The 20235-nt window shown below is 36.4% G+C and overlaps 1 protein-coding gene across 3 annotated transcripts; it reads left to right on the forward strand.

Annotated features, from left to right (window-relative positions):
- The first annotated feature begins 316 nt into the window (after positions 1-316).
- LOC145636208 (uncharacterized) lies at positions 317-16582 on the forward strand. Of its 3 annotated transcripts, none has more exons than XM_081687700.1 (9): positions 317-1233; positions 6512-6675; positions 9187-9310; positions 9386-9518; positions 9860-9927; positions 10053-13971; positions 14101-14199; positions 14915-15022; positions 15690-16582. In XM_081687700.1, exons 1-9 carry the CDS (start codon positions 1076-1078, stop codon positions 15735-15737), a joined length of 4821 nt encoding a protein of 1606 aa, XP_081543826.1. In that variant the 5' UTR covers positions 317-1075; the 3' UTR covers positions 15738-16582. The 3 variants fall into 3 exon arrangements, with proteins under 3 accessions (XP_081543826.1, XP_081543827.1, XP_081543828.1); XM_081687701.1 differs by lacking the exon at positions 15690-16582 and adding an exon at positions 15177-15653; XM_081687702.1 differs by lacking the exon at positions 317-1233 and having other exon boundaries at positions 6559-6675; positions 9179-9310.
- Positions 16583-20235: the final 3653 nt, after the last annotated feature.

Raw genomic sequence — 20235 nt, forward strand, 5'->3', positions numbered from 1 at the left:
GTAAAATCTCATATGTAACTCAAAAAACTCAAACAGACTAGACTCGCTACCACCCATATGGCCATAGATCCACACTACGACCATAAAATCTTTTCGAAAGATAGAAGAGATTCCCCCGACCCATGAAAGAAGGCAAAATGTTCCAAGTCATAATTTCACAAAAAAGATGAGCTCACTTGAGCATTACTTTTCAGCACTGTCTCTACCATAACCCCACATTTATAGTACCATATACATTATTCAGTTGCTGCAAATACTCAAATATAAGGCTCCAAAAAACACAAAGTAAAAACAAAATTAAATCCAAAATCAAAAATTGATTAAGAAGGAATACCTTGTACCTTGTAGAGTTGGCAATAACAACAACTACATCAACAACCCCATTAAAATCATCAGCTCAGCAGCTGTTGCTTTAGAGTAGAATTTGTACTACTTTTGCTTCTGCTATTTTGCTCTTTCCATATACTATAAACCAACAAATCCATCCTTCAATTTGCAGTTCAGCTGCTCCTTTCTTGGTACCTACTACTTTCTCTCTCTTCTTCTCATATTTATTGCATTGTTTGTTAAATCTTAATCAATTTCCCCACTTCGTACAGTAATCCATCATTACCATCTTTTTGATTCATTCAATTTCTGTTTATCCCTAACAAATTATATTCTGGGGTTACTTCAATTTCTGTTTTTCTCATTTAAATCATCTGGGGTTACTTCAATTTCTGTTTTTCCCATTAATTTCATCTGGGGTTAGTTTAATTTCTGTTCTTCCCTATTAATTTCATCTGGGGTTACTTCAAATTCTGTTCTTCCCTATTTAAATCTTCTGGGGTTACTTCAATTCCTGTATTTTCCCATTAAAATCATCTGGGGTTAGTTTACTTTCTATTTTTCCCCATTAAAATCGTATGGGGTTTACTGAATTCCTGTATTTTCCCATAAAAATCATCTGGGGTTAGTTTAATATCTGTTTTTCCCCATTAATTTCATCTGGGGTTTTATCAATTCTTGTTAAAATCATCTGGGGTTATCCCCATTTTGGCGTCGTAGCTGTTATCTTCTGGGGTTGAAGAAGAAGATGCCGTTGGTGAGATTTGCAGTGAAAAATGAATATGGTTTGGGAGTTGAAGAGCTTTACAAAGATGCAGTTGAGTCTGAAGATCCTAAAGCTGTTCTTGATGGTGTGGCTGTTGCTGGCCTTGTTGGTGTTCTTCGCCAATTAGGTGATCTTGCACAGTATGTTTCTTCTGCCTTTTATATGCTTTTGTTTTTCTTCACTAATTTAGTGTTGTGGATTTTGTAGACTTTAAGTTTCCATTTTTATATTTTAATAAATATTATGGTAGACTTTGTTTTGTCTACTATATACATGGAAATTAATCATGTTATAATATGAAATAATGGATTTTGCTAGAAATTGTAGCATTTATTTTCATTTGGTTTTGGCTAAAAGAGAGAATTTTTGGCCGTTGAGACTTAAGACCCGCTTTTGTTGTCAGTGTGCATGTGTAAATTCTGGGTATATTATTGAAATGCAAATGATGATTTACCTTTGAAAAACTTTTACTTTGTACTCGAGTATTGATAAATTTTTAGCTTCATTTTCTGCTCTGGATGGGATAGGGTGGCTGACTGTCTTGGGTGGTTGCGGCCATATTGAAGTTATGGTTTGTTGAAGCATTGATGGTTGGAGGTTAGGACGTCAATGAGAAATTGATTTGTCCCTTTTGCATGCAATTACTTGAGCTTGGTGGTCCTTTGTAGGATTGTTGTGGTATGGGAAGCTAAAGCTTTGGGGTTTTGACAGCTGTTTTGGGAGTTACAAGTAACTTTTCTGTCACCCGTTTTAGCAATGACATTTCAGTTTGAATGCAACAGAGCTCATGAAATTTGCTTCGCCTGTGGGTGAGATAATTCCAAACAAAGTAGAAGTTAGAGATTGCTGATATGCTTTAATGAAAAGCAAAGAGGTGGAGTGTTTGCTTGATTTCATTTTGGATCATTGTAGTGATTAGTAATGACAGTTTGTTTCAGAAGTGGTAGTCAATAGTCATGCTGTAGTTTGTTTTGATGCGAGGGCTAAGTCTGTTATAGGAGTTCTCTGTTAAATTGACTTATTGGGATGTGGTGTTTGGTGGGAGAGGATGACAAATTTAGAGTTGTGGTTGAATTTGTGAACAATCTGTTGTCCCATCTATAATCACTTGATCTTGGTGGTCCTGTTAATGACTGAATTAATATGGGAAGCTTGGTTATCCCAGATTAGCTGTCCTAATATGAATGTAAAATCTTACAACAGCAAAAAAGAATGTATATGAAGGCGAGAGGATCACAGTGTGATATAATAACTTGCTAGGAAGCTTTGAGCTTTTGGAGGTTTCTTTGATTTTTTTCCACCTCAAAAGTTAAAACATTCATAGCATATAGTGCACTGCCCCTCATTCCCTCGAACACCTTTAAGAGGCAAATAAGGCAACTATCATATCGTGAGATGCAATGATGTCATCTAAAGTTCTATTTAAATTATTATCCAATTTTGCGTAAAAGTCTCAAAGTGTAGGGGTTCTACTGCCTACCCTCATTTCCTAAATTTAGCCGTGATAAAAATAGTATCTAATTTCGATTTTTGTAAATGCCAGAACCATTTCCTAAATAGAGCCATGATCAATATTGTAAGCAAAATTCAATTTTTGTAAATCTTAGAACAATTAAAGATACAAGAATTGCCGAAGCCCCTTCTCTTTTGTTTTGGTGATTGATAATGTCAAAGAAAAATCTTTTGACTACAGAATAAGGTATGGAGACAAGGTGGGCAAAAAAGAAATTTTAGATTTCTTGAGGTTCTGGTAGTCTTACAAAGACGAAGTTGGATCATTGTATAACCACAATTCCAACCAACTCTATGCTATAGAATTACCACAAAGCACAGAAATTCAAAACAAACTGATTTTTATTTTGATGTGCATTAGGTTCTTTTGTTGACAGGATATGTTTTGGACACCTTATAAATTTTAACTTAGATTTTTTTTTTTTTTTTTTTTTTTTTTTTTTTTTTTACGCCAATTTTAACTTAGATTAGGAATAGCCTATGGGAGTCAATTTCCTAATTAAATAATCAGGGTTATAAGTTTGATTAGTTTTTTCTCAGATTACACTTGCTAGAAGATACAAAGAAATTATAGTTTAGAGATTAGTCTGAACTATGATTAACAAGAAAATGATATATACTCTGGCTAAGTTGCTATAACCTAGAGTCATGAAATAATTATTTTGCTTATTAGTGTAGTTGCGTCTTGGCTTTGGAAAGGTCATGTGAATGAGAAAGGGGACATGCTTGTGGTTTTGGAGCCCAACTTGAAATGAGTTTGGTCTAAACCATCTAACATAGATTTCCTTTTGAAAGATTCACTTCATCATCTCGTATAACCATTACGGTGAAAAGGTTTACAATAACTTCATAGGCTAAGTCTATGAAATTGATCTATTATGTGAATATTGAGTAAAAATCTATGCAATTGAGAAGAATGCAAATACACCTCTCACAGATAGGCCACGATACAAGTCGTACCACTAGATTAAATTGGTTAACCAGTATACCACACTGAGAAAGATGTCATAGAAGAATTGAAAGTATAGGTATAGGCAAGAGTCTAAAGTTGACTAATTGGAAGAGTTTACCCCTTTGTTATCTCTTTCCTAGATACACTAAGAGTGTTCATTAGTTTCAACAACCCATCTTTTCCTTTTGAATTCATTAAGAGGGTATGTTGCGTGTAATGGAGTAATATGGATCAGATTAAGTATATATTTTCTTAAAATAAGAAGGATTAAGTATATAATACTGAATGTGCAATTGTGCAAATTTAAATTTCGACCTGGTTCTATTTTCTAGATTTTCGGAAAAACGCAATATGTACAAAAAAAACATGAACATAGAATTTTATTCATTTTTTGTACATTTACTTAAAAAAAGTGTGCACATTCAATAGAAAAAAATATGCATATAAAATCCTTCTCATTCTTATCAATGTTAACATTTCATGAATATCTAAATCTTAATATGTTACGAGAGCTTATTCTTTGTAGAAGAAGTTGCCTAGGAAAGCAAATAAGTTCTATATTTTAGGGAAGATAAAGCATCTTATGGACTTATCATTGAGTTTTATCAGTTGAAGTACAAAAGAACTAGGGTGGGATTCTTCCTTTAGTTGTTGACAGAGTAGGGCTTTGTTGGGCGCTTAAGGAAATTGCATCAGCTGATGCTTATTCTCTTGAGTCATGAGAAGTCTTACTCTGTTATAGTAATTAGTTTAAATGATCAGAGTTACTGAATTCACTCAAACCTCCCTCTCCCTGGTTTTGGGTTTCGGGTTACTGAATTCACTCAAACCTCCCTCTCCCTGGTTTTGGGTTTCGGGTTGGTGGCATACACCGTGGAGTAGCCTTGTGCTCTATAAAAGAATTTCTTGTCTATGAGACTTTGAGTAATGTAAGCATAGATGGAGAAGGAAAAACAATCGTTAACAAGATCAACATAGAGATGGGTGATAAGTTATCGATCCACAGTTTTAAGCAAATGCTCTACATAAAACTAAAGATCAGACCATGTTAGAGAAGACAGTTGAGGCTTGACAACTTCCACCCCAATAACAATTGAATCATACAGATGTGTTTTCCTTTAACATCCAACAAAGCCCCCATGAATATGTAATGAATTGACTTTCGGTAACCGGATAATAACAATGTATTGCAATAATTAATGGGAAGGAAGGCTTAAAGCTTGATTAATTTAAAGATAGAGGAAGGTTACAATTGATAACTTGAGGCTATCACTCTCACTAGTAGCTTGAGGCCACCACTCTCTCAATGTCATTCACTCAATTTTTTGGATACCTTCCTAAAACTCAGATTACTCTACTTGTACTAAGATGGTCATGGAAGACCTTGAAGCTTACATGTGATACTTAGCTAAATTAGAAAAACATTAATCAACACAAAGAAACTAAGTTGCTTTCTTTCCTTCTCTTCCTTTTAATTAGTTTTGTCTTCTTCTTAATTGGAGCTTCCATAATTCCTTAGAGTGCTTGCTGCTGCTGTTGCTTTTTCTCCCCCCTTAGTTGACTTACCTCCTTCTTGTATAGACCCTTATGGGTGGTTGACTTGGCTGGACACCTTGACCATGTGGATCCATGACAATACCCCGCCCCAAAAGACTCACCTTGTCCTCAAGGTGGAAGTCGGGAAACGCTGATTCAAGGACTCGCCATCTTCCGCCTTGATTAATCGAAAAGATAAGGAAAACACATCTGTGTGATTCAATTGTTATTGGGGTGGAAGTTGTCCCTCGGTTGTCTTCTCTAACAAGGATTAAGTACTTTTATACAAGGTACTTGATCCCAGAAGCCTTTGAAGTAAATAGTAGGTTGTAAATTGCGATGATCCTTACAGTAAGCATTTTCAAACTGAATCTAGACATGTGCTCAACCATATAGGTTTTGTGACCAAGAGCAAGGTGAAATATGGATCTCTAAGATACTTATATACAACTATAAAAAGAATCTCAGCATAATTTTGCTTAGATGGGGTCTTGGGAGGTGAAGACACACCCAAGTGGCAATCTTACCTATAACAAGTTTAAAATGGTAAGGGGGCTGTTTCCCTGAAGTGGTGCTATGATAAATTTGCTAATGACTGTTTCATATTTGGCTATCGTATTGTTCCTGACTGTTGTTAATGGTAGGGAGACTGTTCTCATGCACAATTTCTGACTAGATGTAAAATTGGATAAACTCAACCTCTAAAATCCCTTTGTTCCTAACTTCCTATGTAGTCCATAATCGGATTTTGGTGTTGTGTTTGAAATTGTGTCGGATCCTCCTCACACTCCAGTTTTTGTAAATTTTCATAAAGAGACTATATATTTGGGTGGTGTCATGTGGAAGTGTTGGAGTATCTGATACACAACAGCTGACGTACAGCAGGGTGTCGAAGTAACATAGCTGTGTTCTTATTGTGAGGGAACATGATTTATGTTTTACATCTGTGTACCGTGCTATTCTTTCTCTACAGAGACCACTATCACCCAGCAATCCAGCATGAAATCCTGTGTTCAGCCCATAGTTACCTAATTCACTAATCCCCTATTAACCGCACATGGCAAAAGGCAAATTAATACATGAAAGTGATACATTTGGATTTTGGGCCTATTTGTGGTGAATTGTGTACCCCTACCCAATTTCTTACTGGCGATCTATATCACTGGTTCAGCCTATTACCTTACCAATTCAGACTTGATTCCCTTTCTCATCTTTATAATACAAGTCTGGAAGAAAGAAAGTAAAAGACGAATTCACTGCTTTCAAAAGTAGTATAGCAGGTTGTACTGAAATGATTCGTGCTGTTTAGCAGGCTCACCCATAAGAAAGTGGTGTATGTCCTTTTATACTACTAAATGGTCACCTATTTTGCAGCTGAAATTCTGACTTTTTCTCCCTCATCTGTTGTGGATGTGTAGGTTTGCAGCTGAAGTTTTTCATGGTTTGCAAGAGCAGGTTGCCTCCACCTCATCTAGAAGCCGTAAATTGGTTAATCGTGTTCAACGGATTGAAGCTTCACTTCCTTCACTTGAGAAGGCTATACTTTCACAAACAGACCACTTGCGATTTGCCTATACACCTGGTATGTTTCTCTCTTATATATGTTGTTTACTGTCTGGGAAATAATAAGTTCCCGTGAATCTGATTTGTCCCCAATCAGCATTTGGGTTCTTTAGATATTGTGGATGATCTGGTTCGAGTATCAAATCTGTTTGTGATTGCATCTCTGAACCTATTTACCGTTACTCTGCAGATTTGATATTATGTTTGATGTGGGTGATCATAATTTTAAGTCACATATTTATGTCAAAGCATAAGGGCACATTCTTGGAAGAAGTTCAGTTTTATCATTTGGGGGGGGGGGGGGGGGGGAATTGTTTTAGCAAAGCTGACCACTATGACTAGATTATTGTATCAATGTATCTATTGAAGTAATAGAAAATTTCTATAAGGCATATATTGAATAGTTGTCTGACAGTAGTTTACTAATTTGTGAACTTATGTATGCTGATTTTTCGCATATGGTTGGATATGGGAAGGTTAGGAAGCTGACAAAAAAGAAAGTTTAGAAAAGAGGGTAGGCTAGTCAACTAGCTTAAGTTCAACACTCTCACTAGAAAGTACAATGAAGGTCCTACTTTTTAGGCTTTGTCTTTCAAGGTGTTTCCTCACCACAAAAGAGGGCACTTTCACAAATTAGAGTTATTATTGTGGAATAAGTAGACTTAATAGAGTAATTGTCAACATTTAGGGAGATAGAGCTTGCTGGTCTCTTTAGAATTGTGTGAAGGATAGTATTGGAGAGTTTGCTTCAAGAATTCTAGCTGAGAATGTTCTAGTCTTGTTTAAGGTGTCTATATCATGATCAAAGTAGATGATAAATTACTTTCTACCCATTGGGCCTTTTTAATATGAGCCTTAGTATGCTTCAACATGTTTTATGGGTTGCCCAAGATCAAAATGGCAAGAACGAGAACTCTTACGTTAAGTTAGAATACCCATCTATCCCTCATAGAAACATAAACTTTTTTGCATGTTTACAAACTGAATTTATGATTTTAGAATACAGCTGGTTATGTTAAACAAAAGGGATTTAGAACCCACTTTCTTAAGCTATTTGTGAGTAGTTTGGCATCTTGGGGACTCATCTCTACTCTATGCGGGAAAACATTTCTCCCCACCAAATGTTTTTCTTAAAGATAAGTTATCAATTTGAGGACAATCTATTTTGTTCAGCTAGAAGAAAGAGGTGGGGGACAAAATATGGATTGTCTTAGCTTATTTTCCTTTTTATGACGTGGGCTTCCTCGTATCAGCTGCTGTACAATGCTAGTTTTCTTATTATACCTTAATTTTCTGAGGGTGATGTGGTAGCAGAGAGCTCGACTTACATTCTGACTACTATGACTAGATTATTGTATCAATGTATCTATTGAAGTAATAGAAAATTTCTATAAGGCATATATTGAATAGTTGTCTGACAGTAGTTTACTAATTTGTGAACTTATGTATGCTGATTTTTCGCATATGGTTGGATATGGGAAGGTTAGGAAGCTGACAAAAAAGAAAGTTTAGAAAAGAGGGTAGGCTAGTCAACTAGCTTAAGTTCAACACTCTCACTAGAAAGTACAATGAAGGTCCTACTTTTTAGGCTTTGTCTTTCAAGGTGTTTCCTCACCACAAAAGAGGGCACTTTCACAAATTAGAGTTATTATTGTGGAATAAGTAGACTTAATAGAGTAATTGTCAACATTTAGGGAGATAGAGCTTGCTGGTCTCTTTAGAATTGTGTGAAGGATAGTATTGGAGAGTTTGCTTCAAGAATTCTAGCTGAGAATGTTCTAGTCTTGTTTAAGGTGTCTATATCATGATCAAAGTAGATGATAAATTACTTTCTACCCATTGGGCCTTTTTAATATGAGCCTTAGTATGCTTCAACATGTTTTATGGGTTGCCCAAGATCAAAATGGCAAGAACGAGAACTCTTACGTTAAGTTAGAATACCCATCTATCCCTCATAGAAACATAAACTTTTTTGCATGTTTACAAACTGAATTTATGATTTTAGAATACAGCTGGTTATGTTAAACAAAAGGGATTTAGAACCCACTTTCTTAAGCTATTTGTGAGTAGTTTGGCATCTTGGGGACTCATCTCTACTCTATGCGGGAAAACATTTCTCCCCACCAAATGTTTTTCTTAAAGATAAGTTATCAATTTGAGGACAATCTATTTTGTTCAGCTAGAAGAAAGAGGTGGGGGACAAAATATGGATTGTCTTAGCTTATTTTCCTTTTTATGACGTGGGCTTCCTCGTATCAGCTGCTGTACAATGCTAGTTTTCTTATTATACCTTAATTTTCTGAGGGTGATGTGGTAGCAGAGAGCTCGACTTACATTCTAGTGCACCAGAATAGAATACAAAATGAATAACATCCCTCAGCTTGAAAATGGTTCCTTATAACCTTTTTAAAGGGTTTATTTCCTCCCCCAAAAATATATATTTAAAAGAATAAGAAGACACCTTTTCTTGATTGGTTTTCATGTTTAACTTGATCCTTTGGAAATTGTCTCAAGGGTTGCAGTTTTGCAGGCTCTGAACGGCATGCTTATATCAGAACTGAGCGAAATCTATTTGTCTGTGATGACTTGCCACATTTTATCATGGATTCATATGAAGAGAGCAGAGAACCTCCACGCCTGCAGTTACTTGACAGGTGAAATTGGCTTAAGAAACAGCTTGTAACTGATTCTAATCAATGTGCTTCTTATGCATAGTTTGTTGTCCTCAGATTTGACTCTGGTGGCCCTGGATCTTGCTTAAAGAGATACTCAGATCCAGCTTTTTTCAAGAGGGCATCAACTTGTTCTGAAGTATCTATCAGTGAGAAATCTCAACGAGAAAGAAAAGTTCGGAAAATCAAGGTACATTTTTTTTTTTTTTTTTAAATGTAAAGATGAATTCACATAGAATTAGTTGGTATAAAGTACTCGTTTTTATGTTTAGTCTTTGATGAAATTTCAGAAAAATGACCATCTTCCAGTCATCCAGTGATAGTTACCTCTCTGTGAAAATGGTTTTGCTGATTCACGAACTACGTGTATCCAGATTTTCACAATATTTTGCCACTAAATTTCAGAATTTTCATAAATGTTTATGTAAAAACAATTTTAGTCTAGTCTTTAGGAACTTATTGATCCGATTTTCAGTACATTTATATTAACTAACATATCAAGAAACCTAGTTTAACATCCATGCTCTACAGAAAAGAAGATCATGGCAACGGAGTGGAAATTTCCCTAAGTCTGCACCAACTCTGAATGGCAGCAGCAGGTAACCATTAATTTACACCTGTTTTTGTTAGCAAAAAATCATTGACTGACTCAGGATGCAACATGGCCATTTTTTAAAAATTATTTTAATTTTTTGAGCTTAACACTCATACTTCATGGTTTCAGGATGCAATTCTCTTCTACAGGCCATGGGCAATCTTCTCCGTCACATACAGGTTCCACTTTTGACATGACATTCAAATCAGATCTGGGAGATCAATCAGATTCACGTGGCTCAAAGGATGGCGTGGATTTTATTGAATGTGATTCTCATCCAACCATATCTACACAGCCTGATGAAACAAAGAATAAGGGATTCTCTTCTTTAGCAACGCACGCAAAAGTAAATACTAGTCGATCAACATACCCTGATGAGCAGCCTGCCATTGACAGTGATGATAAACCGTGCAGTCATGCTGTTGAGACTACGGTCCCTCGATTTTCTAGTGCCACCTGGGATGAGCTGCTGGAAACGGTTGAGCCTATGAAAGCTGATTATGAGAATGAGGATACTCAACAAGTGCTCGCGAATAACACTTCCATTCATGAGCTTGAGTTTGAGCTTGTCAATGGAGAGGGTGCCAATCAAGTATACGAGTTATCTGAACAACGAAGTAATCCAAGTTTTGAAGCTAATGTGTGGGACATGAGAAGAACTAGTTCTGGGAACTTTATGGAGCCAACTGGACTGAATGATAGAGTTGGGGAAGGTGATTTTTCTAAGAAAAACATCGACCTTCCAAAGCATCATTTGGAACCTCATCTAAAATCTTGCACTCCTGTGGCGGACTTGTCTGTTGACGAAAAACTTCCAGAATCAGCTATTAAGAGCAACTCAATAAGTGATCGAGTGTACAGGAGGCAGGGAACAGATGAGGCTGAAAATTTTCTTAAGGCTGATTTTGATATTGCTAAGAGGGAACTGGAAATGATTGATTCTGAACATGTTAGTGCAGTGGATGCCTTTACAGAAGGTGATAGTAATGTTAGAGCAATTGACTGGAATTTGCAGGAATTAGAAACAATCAATGCTGAACACGTTAGCCAGGTGGATTCCTTTTGTGAAGGTGGAAACAATGTAAAAGTAATTGAATGGAACGAGCAGGATTTGGAGACCGTCAAACCAGAACACATTGATGAAGGGGATGTCTATTCTGAAGGTGGAAACAATATGAAGGTTGTCGAATGGACCCACCCAGAATTGGATACAATTACTGCAGAGCATGGTAGTGCGAGTGCGATGGATAACTTTTCTGAAGATGGAAATAACACGAAACTAATCAAATGGAACCACTGGGAACTGGAAGAACAAAATGCCGAAAATTTTAGTCAAGTGGATACTTTTACCGAAGGTGGAAACAGTGTGCAAGTGATTGAGTGGAACCAGTTTGATGATATTGACAGTGGAACAGAAAATTTTGTTGATGCACTCAATACAATTGAATCAGAGTCTGAAAGTGATTTTGAGACCGAAATGAAAAAGGAAGTACTAGCAATAGGTTTTAAAGATGAGCTAGGAGAAAATGTGACAAATGGACAAACATTAAAAGTTACAAGTCACTACTATGATCATAAGGGAGGAGGCTTGGAAAATTTAGAGAGGTCAACTAGCTCAGTGTCTTCAGCCAATACATGGTCTCCTGACCGTACTTGGTCAGCCCATGACAAGCCAGAATCAACTTTAGGCATGAAAATGGAAGTTGCAACGTGCTTATCTGAGGAACAGTCTGTGCAAACCAGCCAACCAGCTCCCCTCTTCAATATTCCACAAGGCTTAGAAAATCTAGAGAGGTCAACTATATCTGTGTCTTCAGCCAATACATTGTCTCCTGACCGTTCTTGGTCAGCCCATGACAAACCAGAATCAACAGCAGACCAGAAGATGGATGTTGCAACATGCTTATCTGAAGAACAGTTCGTGCAAACAAACGGGTCAGCTGCCATCTCTAACGTTAAAGGTTTAGAAAATTTGGAGAGGTCAACTAGCTCTGTGTCTTCAGCCAATACATTGTCTCCTGACCGTAATTGGTCAGCACATGACAAGCCAGAATCAACAGCAGGCCAGAAAATGGATGTTCCACCGTGCTTATCTGAAGAACATTCCGTGGAAAACAACCAGTCAGCTATCCTCTCTGATCTTCCTCAAGGTTTAGAAAATTTAGAGAGGTCAATTAGTTCTGTGTCTTCAGCCAGTACATTGTCTCCTGACCGCACTAAATCAGCCTGTGACAAGCCAGAATCAACAGCTGGCCAGAAGATAAATGTTCCAACGTGCTTATCTGATGAACAGGCAGTGCAAATCAACCAGTCAGATACCTTCTCCAATGTTCCCCAAGGTTTAGGAAAGTTAGAGAGGTCAACTAGTTCTGTGTCTTCAGCCACTTCTTTGTCTCCAGATCGCGCTTGGTCATCCCTTGACAAGCCAGATTCAGTAGCAGGCCGGAATATGGACGTTGTATCATGCTTGTCTGAAGAACAGTCTGTGAAAATCAGCAAGTCAGATACCCAATGCAATGTCTCCCAGAGTTTTGATTTTTGTGATACTGATCCAGCAGTAAATGTGGAACCTGCAGTCTGTGAAATGCCAAAATCTGGTTCTGATGCTGGTGGTGATAGGCGGATTATTTGTGGACCACATATGGAAGTATCAGCTGGGTCATCCACCTCCGATCCAATCGCTCTCTGGACAAATGGAACATTGTTTGGACTAGCGCCTTCAAAACCTGTTGTGTTCATGCCTAATGCTGTGGAATCTACTCCTGCTAGTAATGGTGAGAAAGTTGGTCAAAGTACTCTTGATGCCATGCAGAAGGCTGATCCTGGAGGAAGACTGGCTTCAGCAATAAATAAATCTGAGCATGGTGGTAAATTAGGCAACTACGGTGAAGATGTTAGTTCCTCTAAGCAGTTGTCTCATCAAAGATTGAAGAAGACACATGATACATCTGCAGGCCATGATAAGGGCTTAAGTAATCATCCAGTGATCCACGATCAGAGTAATGGTGATGCCTTGCCTCTTGAGAGTAAATTTCAAATCGGTAGTAATATGAAAAATGCATCATCTGAAGTTCCTGGTGCAAGCGAAGATAGATCGTCACTGTTATCCATGCTTAGTCGTGGTTTGCTGAAAAATGGTCTGCGCAAGAGTGGGCCACTTGGTTACTATGAAACACGTGAAAGTAGTAGCCCCTCAAAAGTTATTGAATTTGATAATAGATGCCAAGATGCTGCTTTGCACTCAGTATCTGAGTCTAACTTGAAAGGAAAGTTAAACTCTCCTGTAAATTCTCCACCACCATCACCACCTCTTGAGCATATGAAGATCTCTTTCCAACCTGTTGATGGCTTTGATACGTCCAGACTAAAGCTCAAATATCCAGAGGGGGTTGATCACTATGAAAACACTTTAGATGCTTTCCCTACATTTCAGTTGGTTCCTGAGTCCACTAAGTTGCAGCATGATATTGGTTCAGATTCTGATGATGATACATTTTGCCAATCATATGCCTACATGTCAGATGAATCCCACAGCCATCTGTCTGACTCAAATTCTGAACAGTGGGAGTCTGGCGATTCCACAGAAAGTAACGACCACACACTTTATAATGGATTGCACAGAATCTCTTCAGCAGATTCAGCCTCAGTCTCACCACAGCTCGAAGAAGCAGATCATGGAAACATGCATTTTGGCTCTGCATCTGTCAGCAATGCGCATTTGCTGTCTCATTCTTCATTTGGCTTACCAATTTTGGATGCCAAAAATCCATTTGGTTGTCAAGAAATGAAACTGTGTCTAAATCCTCCAATAGATTCTTCCCATCTACAGGAGCCAACGCATGAGCCACCTCTCCCACCTATGCAGTGGCGGGTTTCCAGATTATTGTTTGATGAAGTAGAAGACAACCAAGATCAAGAATCTGTTAGTCTGGGTCAATCTTTTGTTCCTAAGCTTTCAAACTCTGCCATTACTCACCCAGCTAAGGTTGACTCAGCTAAGCTAATGAACACAACTCAGGAGTCTGCTACAGTTACAAAACCTAAGAAGGTGATAATGGCATATCTCAGCTCACTTAACACAGTCTAGTTTCTTAATTTATGCTGTAATGCATATTTCTTCAAATTACTTGGATTTTGTCTTTTTATGTGATGGTGATCTTTCTGGTGCATCCAACAGGTGGAAGATCAGAAGTTTGGACTAGAACAACCATATCATGCCGAAAAAGATAAAGTTTTGGATGACAAAGGGGATTTTCTGCACCAAATCCGAACAAAAGTAAGTCCAATTTTCTGATATCACTTTTTCAAATAAACCTTGTGAGCAGAACGGATAGTATGTATGAAAACATTCTTGTGCTTGTATCATAAAGAAACCATCATGGGCTTGGTTTTTTGAATTTGGAATTGCTACATATATAATACACAAGACTTGAAAGAAAGATATGGGGAGAGGTGGTAAAAAATTTGGGTCGGGGTATGGCTTAACATCAAATGTCATGCCCAAACCCGCAAAAAAGTGGTGGGCTTGTTGGGCCAAAGCGGATTTTTTGGGATGGGTTTGGGTTTTTAACAAAAAAAATGTTTTTGGCTTGCCCAAATACGCCCTTTTCAGAGCCTAATCGGGCCGCCACCTTAGTGAGTTAAACCTGACAATTTGGATTTAAAGACCTTTTTATCATTTGCTTATTGCCAAATACTTGGAAATATGCTTTAAGACTAATAAAATACCACTTAATTATACTTTTTCTTATATATTGGTGTACAAGTATGGTCATTTATGTCTAATTAGGTAATTATATCTGACCATACCAAAGCCATATTTAATTCAGACCCTTATTCCAGGTGAAAAGGTAGAGAACATAGACTAAGAGTATGTATGTGCGATGGCATCTTATCCTAGTCTTGTTATTACTGAATTTGTGCAGCAAAGTCCAACTATGACATTTTGTATTTTTATTAACTGACCATTTCGTATTTGTTGGAATGTTCAGTCCTTCAATCTTAAGCGTGCAGAACCAACACGGTCAATGTATACACCTACTCCTGCCACCAGTAACAAGATTACAGCAATCCTGCAGAAGGCAAATGCAATTCGCCAGGTAATGATATTCTCTTCTATTATGCACTGGAATGTGATGCTAGCATCCATTTTAAATTCTGATAGCAAATAAATTTCTGGTAGGTTGTGAATAAAGTGGCCTATATGGCATGAAATGCTAATGAAATGTAGATTTGGATGCATGCACGTTGCAGTGAAATCATTTACATGCATATTGGTGTTGCACATAAGCTGTTAGAGATGGTGCGGAAAAGCAACAGAAGTGCATAATATCATTCCCCTTCCTGTGCCCCTTATGTAAATCTCCTGTACCGATCCATAATGAGCCATAGAGGCGTGTATCAAACATAGAATTAACATCCTCATCAGCCTTGTGTAAAATCAAGAACTTTGATGGTAGCTAGATGATGGAGGTTCCCTTTGAACATAGGTACATCCTATGGGGATAGGTACATCCTTCAATCAAGCAAGTAGAACCATATATCAACACACTTGGACTATAAAAGCATAAATTAGTCTGTCTATGACTCTATTCACTTAATCTATACTCCTAAAAGCTTATAAATGATGTACAATTTGTATGAGCAACTGCAATATCCATGTCTGATATTGCAATACAAAGGCATGAATTCATATACTCCTTGGTTTAACTCGCATGCAATGAACATCATGAATCATATTCATTATCTTAACATTGTGTCATGCAGGCTGTTGGGAGCGATGATGGTGAGGATGATAGCTGGAGTGATACCTGATTTGTTGGGTGCAATTTTGCAGTTAGTTCTAGAACAGCCTTGATTTTAGCAGGTCCTTTGATAGTATTAGTCAGATTTCTGCGTCTGTGATCATAACTGTGAATAGTATCTATTCTGTAATTAATTAGTAGGGCTAACGTAGGTTCTTAATGTAGTCACTCCTATTGTATACAGAAGTAAACCTTTTCTTAGTAGGTTCTTGGCTTTTTTTATCTGTAAGCTCCTATGGTAGAACCGTAGAACATCTTCTGCTTCCTTATATCTATATGATAGTTTTCCTTGAAAATAAAGCATCAAAGTTCAGTTCTGTGTTTGGATCTTCAACTTTACGTGCCAGTTGCCACTGCCCTGTGCTATCTTGCTGCTTGCATACTGTAACAAGCTAACAACTTGCACAGCCATATCTGTAAGCCATGGCTTGGATGTGTTTTTGCAAAGAGCAGCATGTGAGTATGCGTGCACGACTGGTTGCTAGCTCGTGTGCTGGAATGATTAATTTGGTCTCAATGTAAATATCTAAGATAAAACTTAAGGTGGCTAGTGAGCCACATGACTCGGTATGACACGGTAAGTGTGTCTAACCCTTGGGGTGGCTGGTATCACACGATGTGGCTGGCATGATCGTTGTGGGGCTAGCTGCCTAAAGTGGAAGCTTGATAACACTACCACTGCCACTGACATGGACTCATCCTTAATTGTATCTCAGTTGGCATGAAATGCAAAAATAGTGTGGTTAACTGGTTATGTTCTTTTGTGTAATCTTGCTTTCTTTACTTAGTTTAGGTTGTAATTATGCTTTTCATTTATAGAACTCTTTGTCAAAAAAAAAATGGTTATGTTCTAACTTCTAATGTAATACTACCTCTTTTTTTATTTAGTTGACACGTATTGATTTTAGCACTATTCACACACTTTCCTTTGATCGAGTTTTGTGGTTTATACATAATGAAAAATATAATCATGTGGGATCTTGTTAGATTCGTCATGATGTTCATTATTTTATCGGTAATTAAATATATGAATGGTTGAAGTTGTGCGTTGGCAAACGTGACTAAAGAAACGGATGCGGTAGTTGTTTCTCAAGGACAAGAAATCTAGTATACCTCCTACAAACATTTTTTTTTTTTAGGTAAGATACGAAAGTACCTCTCCTATCAAGGGAAGGATGAGGTGAGGATCGAACTCTGGTCACACCGGGGGGAGATGGAGGGACTAACCATCTCCATTAATTTGTCCATTTTTATTTAAAGAATTATATAACAAATTGTAGTGCATATATGTGATTTCCGTAAATAATGCTAAAATAAAAAATAATTCCATGTGTATGTTGCTTTAAAAAATATTTCCCACCATACCGTCCACGTAGGCTCGGATTATTGGTTCGTTTTTTGGCTATTAATAAACCGCTAATAAAGATTGCGGTTTTACACAAAATAGAACCGCTAATGGTATTAGAGGTTCTTCAAATAGAACCTCTAATACCATTAGCGGTTCTATTTGAAGAACTTGTAATGGTTAGAGGTTCTTTAAATAGAACCTCTAATGGTATTAGCGGTTCTATTTGAAGAACCTCTAATGGTATTAGCAGTTATATTTGAAGAACCTCTAATGCCATTAGTGGTTCTATTTGAAGAACCTGTAATGGTTAGAGGATCTTTAAATAGAACCGCTAATGGTATTAAAGGTTCTTCAAATAGAACCTCTAATGGTATTAGCGATTCTATTTGAAGAACCTCTAATACCATTAGCGGTTCTATTTGAAGAACCTAAACATTAAGCCTAATAAGTTACTGAGTATTTTAAGTATAAACTGCTAATGACATTAGCGGTTTTAATAAATGAACCGCTAATGACATTAGCGGTTTTAATAAATGAACCGCTAATGACATTAGCGTTTCTTTTTTAAAATCCGTTATTGTTATTAGCGGTTTATAGCCTCGGATTTTACAACCATACACTAATCCTAAGTGTACGGTATCACGGGAAATAATTTTAAAACTGACATATATACGAAATTATTTTTTATTTTAGCATTATTTATGAAAATCGCTCTAGTTATTTGTTACGGAGTATATAATTAGTTTCTCAATTAGTATTTGTTTTAGAATTTCACCATAAAAGAAATAAACTTCGTCTTAAAGCAACCTCAAGAAATGTAAATTGGTACTCCGTATCTTTCTTCCTTGCCAAGAAAAAAGATAAAGACGCAAAAATGCTTGTTTGTATGATTGCATCGTCTGCATGTTGTGACGTAGTGTGGAGAAAAAAAAATAAAAAAATTCAAACTAACAGATAATATTATTGGAAAGGAGATTGCTTTTACATAAAATAAGAAGATTTGTTTGTTAAAGCAACTCCCCTAAAGCAAACCATTACTTAACATTATAAATATTACTTACCATAATATTTAACGTTGAAAGCTACCTTTAATTGACTCAAGGTTCCAAATTCCATGTCATATTACTATTGCTAAATGCTAAAAGTATTTTTTAAAGTGCTTGTTATGACTTTTGAAAAAAATAATTACAATAATTAAAGGTAATAAGTACTATGTAATATGTACTGTATAATTCCTCAATTGTTTAAAATTGTGTAAAACACGAGTTTAAACTACAGTATAATAACAAATTACAAAGATGAATGAGAGCGAGGGATAGTTCAAGTGGTTAGAGCTCCCCTCCCGGTTCTAGGTGATCCTAGGATCGATTCTCATCACCCGCCCTTGTGGCTCTCTAAACACCAAAAAAAAAAAAAAAAATTACAAAGATGAATGATAAATATTCTTGTTTCTCGAGCAATTTGTAAATGAAGCTTAAGTAAATACCATCTTATTTTTGTTAAGTGATTAAATTACAATTAACCTAATAGTTATTCCAAGGCATCTAAGTTAGAAATTTGCAAAAATTATGATTCCAAAAAAAAAAAAGGATAAATTGAAGCTAAAAGGAATAGCATTACTTGGAAAAAGCATATCCAACATAGAGGATGAGTGCATCTTTCATAATGGCCGTTGAGAAAATTTGGTTTGGTGGCATACGTTGTTCCTTTCGCACTTTTGATAGTTTATTAACTACACAAATAAAGATGTTTTTAAAGATAAAGTGAATTTTTCAAAAAAATAAAGATAAAGTGAAAAAGGCTAAATCTAATGACTTAATTAAGGTGTTAACTTGCGATATATGATTGATTAATTTTGATTTAATGTTTAGATTTCATTGGATAATTCTTGATTCATTGCACAGAAAACTTGTCGATGCCTTTTGCTTTTGTTCTTTTCTTTTTTTTTTTTTTTTTTTTTTTGGCCTTTTTTTTTCACCTCATCGAATCTGTTATTGTCAGGATTTTGCATCTTTATTTAGGCATTCCCTCTCAAGAGGATAGCCTAGTGTTCCTAGAAGAAAAAAAAGAAAAAAAAAAAAAAAAAAAAAAAACAAACATTAATCGTAAAAATTGTCAATTAATAACATATATATTGACATAAACATAAACTTGTCCTTCCTAAGTACAGTAGATTTTTTTTTACCGGTTGTTTGAGATATGACTAACATATTATTTTGATGATAAACAATATGATCGGTTCAAATTAGGGATGGCAACGGGTCGGATCTGGACCGAGTCCGGATGGACCCGGATCCAGATCCGTTTTCATTTATAGGATCTAGATCCAACCCGGATCCGTTGAGTCTTGAAAATGAAGACCCGGATCAGGGTCCAAAACGGGTCCAATATATTTTGCCTAATTTTTTGCAATAAATGTAATGTTCGGATTAAAAAATTTATTTCAAATTTACGTTGTTAGTTATTAAGTTCAACCCCAAATTAACCAACTTATACACTTATATTTTGAATTAAAATTATAAACAAAAAAAAAAATGATGTTACATATGAGCTAGTGAAAAAACAACGATAATGTATATAATATGAACATCCAAAATTCATCTCTTGAAAGGGTTAATCTTTATCATTACTAACATTATCAACATTTTTAATAAAGAAACAAACAGTTTTAGTTTTTTTTAATAGGAAAAATAAAAAAAGGGTCCACGGATCTGGATCCGGGTCTAGGGCCCAGACCCAGATCCAGATCCGTTTTTGTCAGCAGGACCCGGATCCGTCAGGTCCAAAATTTGAAGACCCAGATCCGTGAAAAACGGATCTGGATCCACATATCCGGGTCGAGTCTAGATCCATTGCCATCCCTAGTTCAAATCAGAGGCGAAGCCAGGATTTTCAAGTCCTGGGGCCGGACTTTATTAGACAATAGATTGATGGAAAAAATTAAAGTGTACTAATATTTTATTGTCACCAAAAAAACATTAGTTAAATCGTATTCTATGATTTTTTTATAGTTGCAAAATCATCAATCAAACATTAAATTAAACACTAAAATCTACGACAATATCTTTTTCTATGTATACAACCAAAACATCTCTAAGAAAATCATCCTCCATTTTACTCCTTAGTTAAGTTTTGACGATATTCATTGAATAAAAAGACT

Source organism: Chenopodium album, chromosome 6 (genome assembly GCF_948465745.1).
Source record: "Chenopodium album chromosome 6, dcCheAlbu1.1, whole genome shotgun sequence".
NCBI classification, from domain to species: domain Eukaryota; kingdom Viridiplantae; phylum Streptophyta; class Magnoliopsida; order Caryophyllales; family Amaranthaceae; genus Chenopodium; species Chenopodium album.

Bases quoted from the DNA above. Each gene is read 5' to 3' on its own strand.
- LOC145636208 (XM_081687700.1), top strand. From the start codon at position 1,076: ATGCCGTTGGTGAGATTTGCAGTGAAAAATGAATATGGTTTGGGAGTT. The intron at 1,234-6,511 runs GTATGTTTCTTC...GTGGATGTGTAG, and splicing joins CAATTAGGTGATCTTGCACA to GTTTGCAGCTGAAGTTTTTC. The intron at 14,200-14,914 runs GTAAGTCCAATT...TGGAATGTTCAG, and splicing joins TGCACCAAATCCGAACAAAA to TCCTTCAATCTTAAGCGTGC.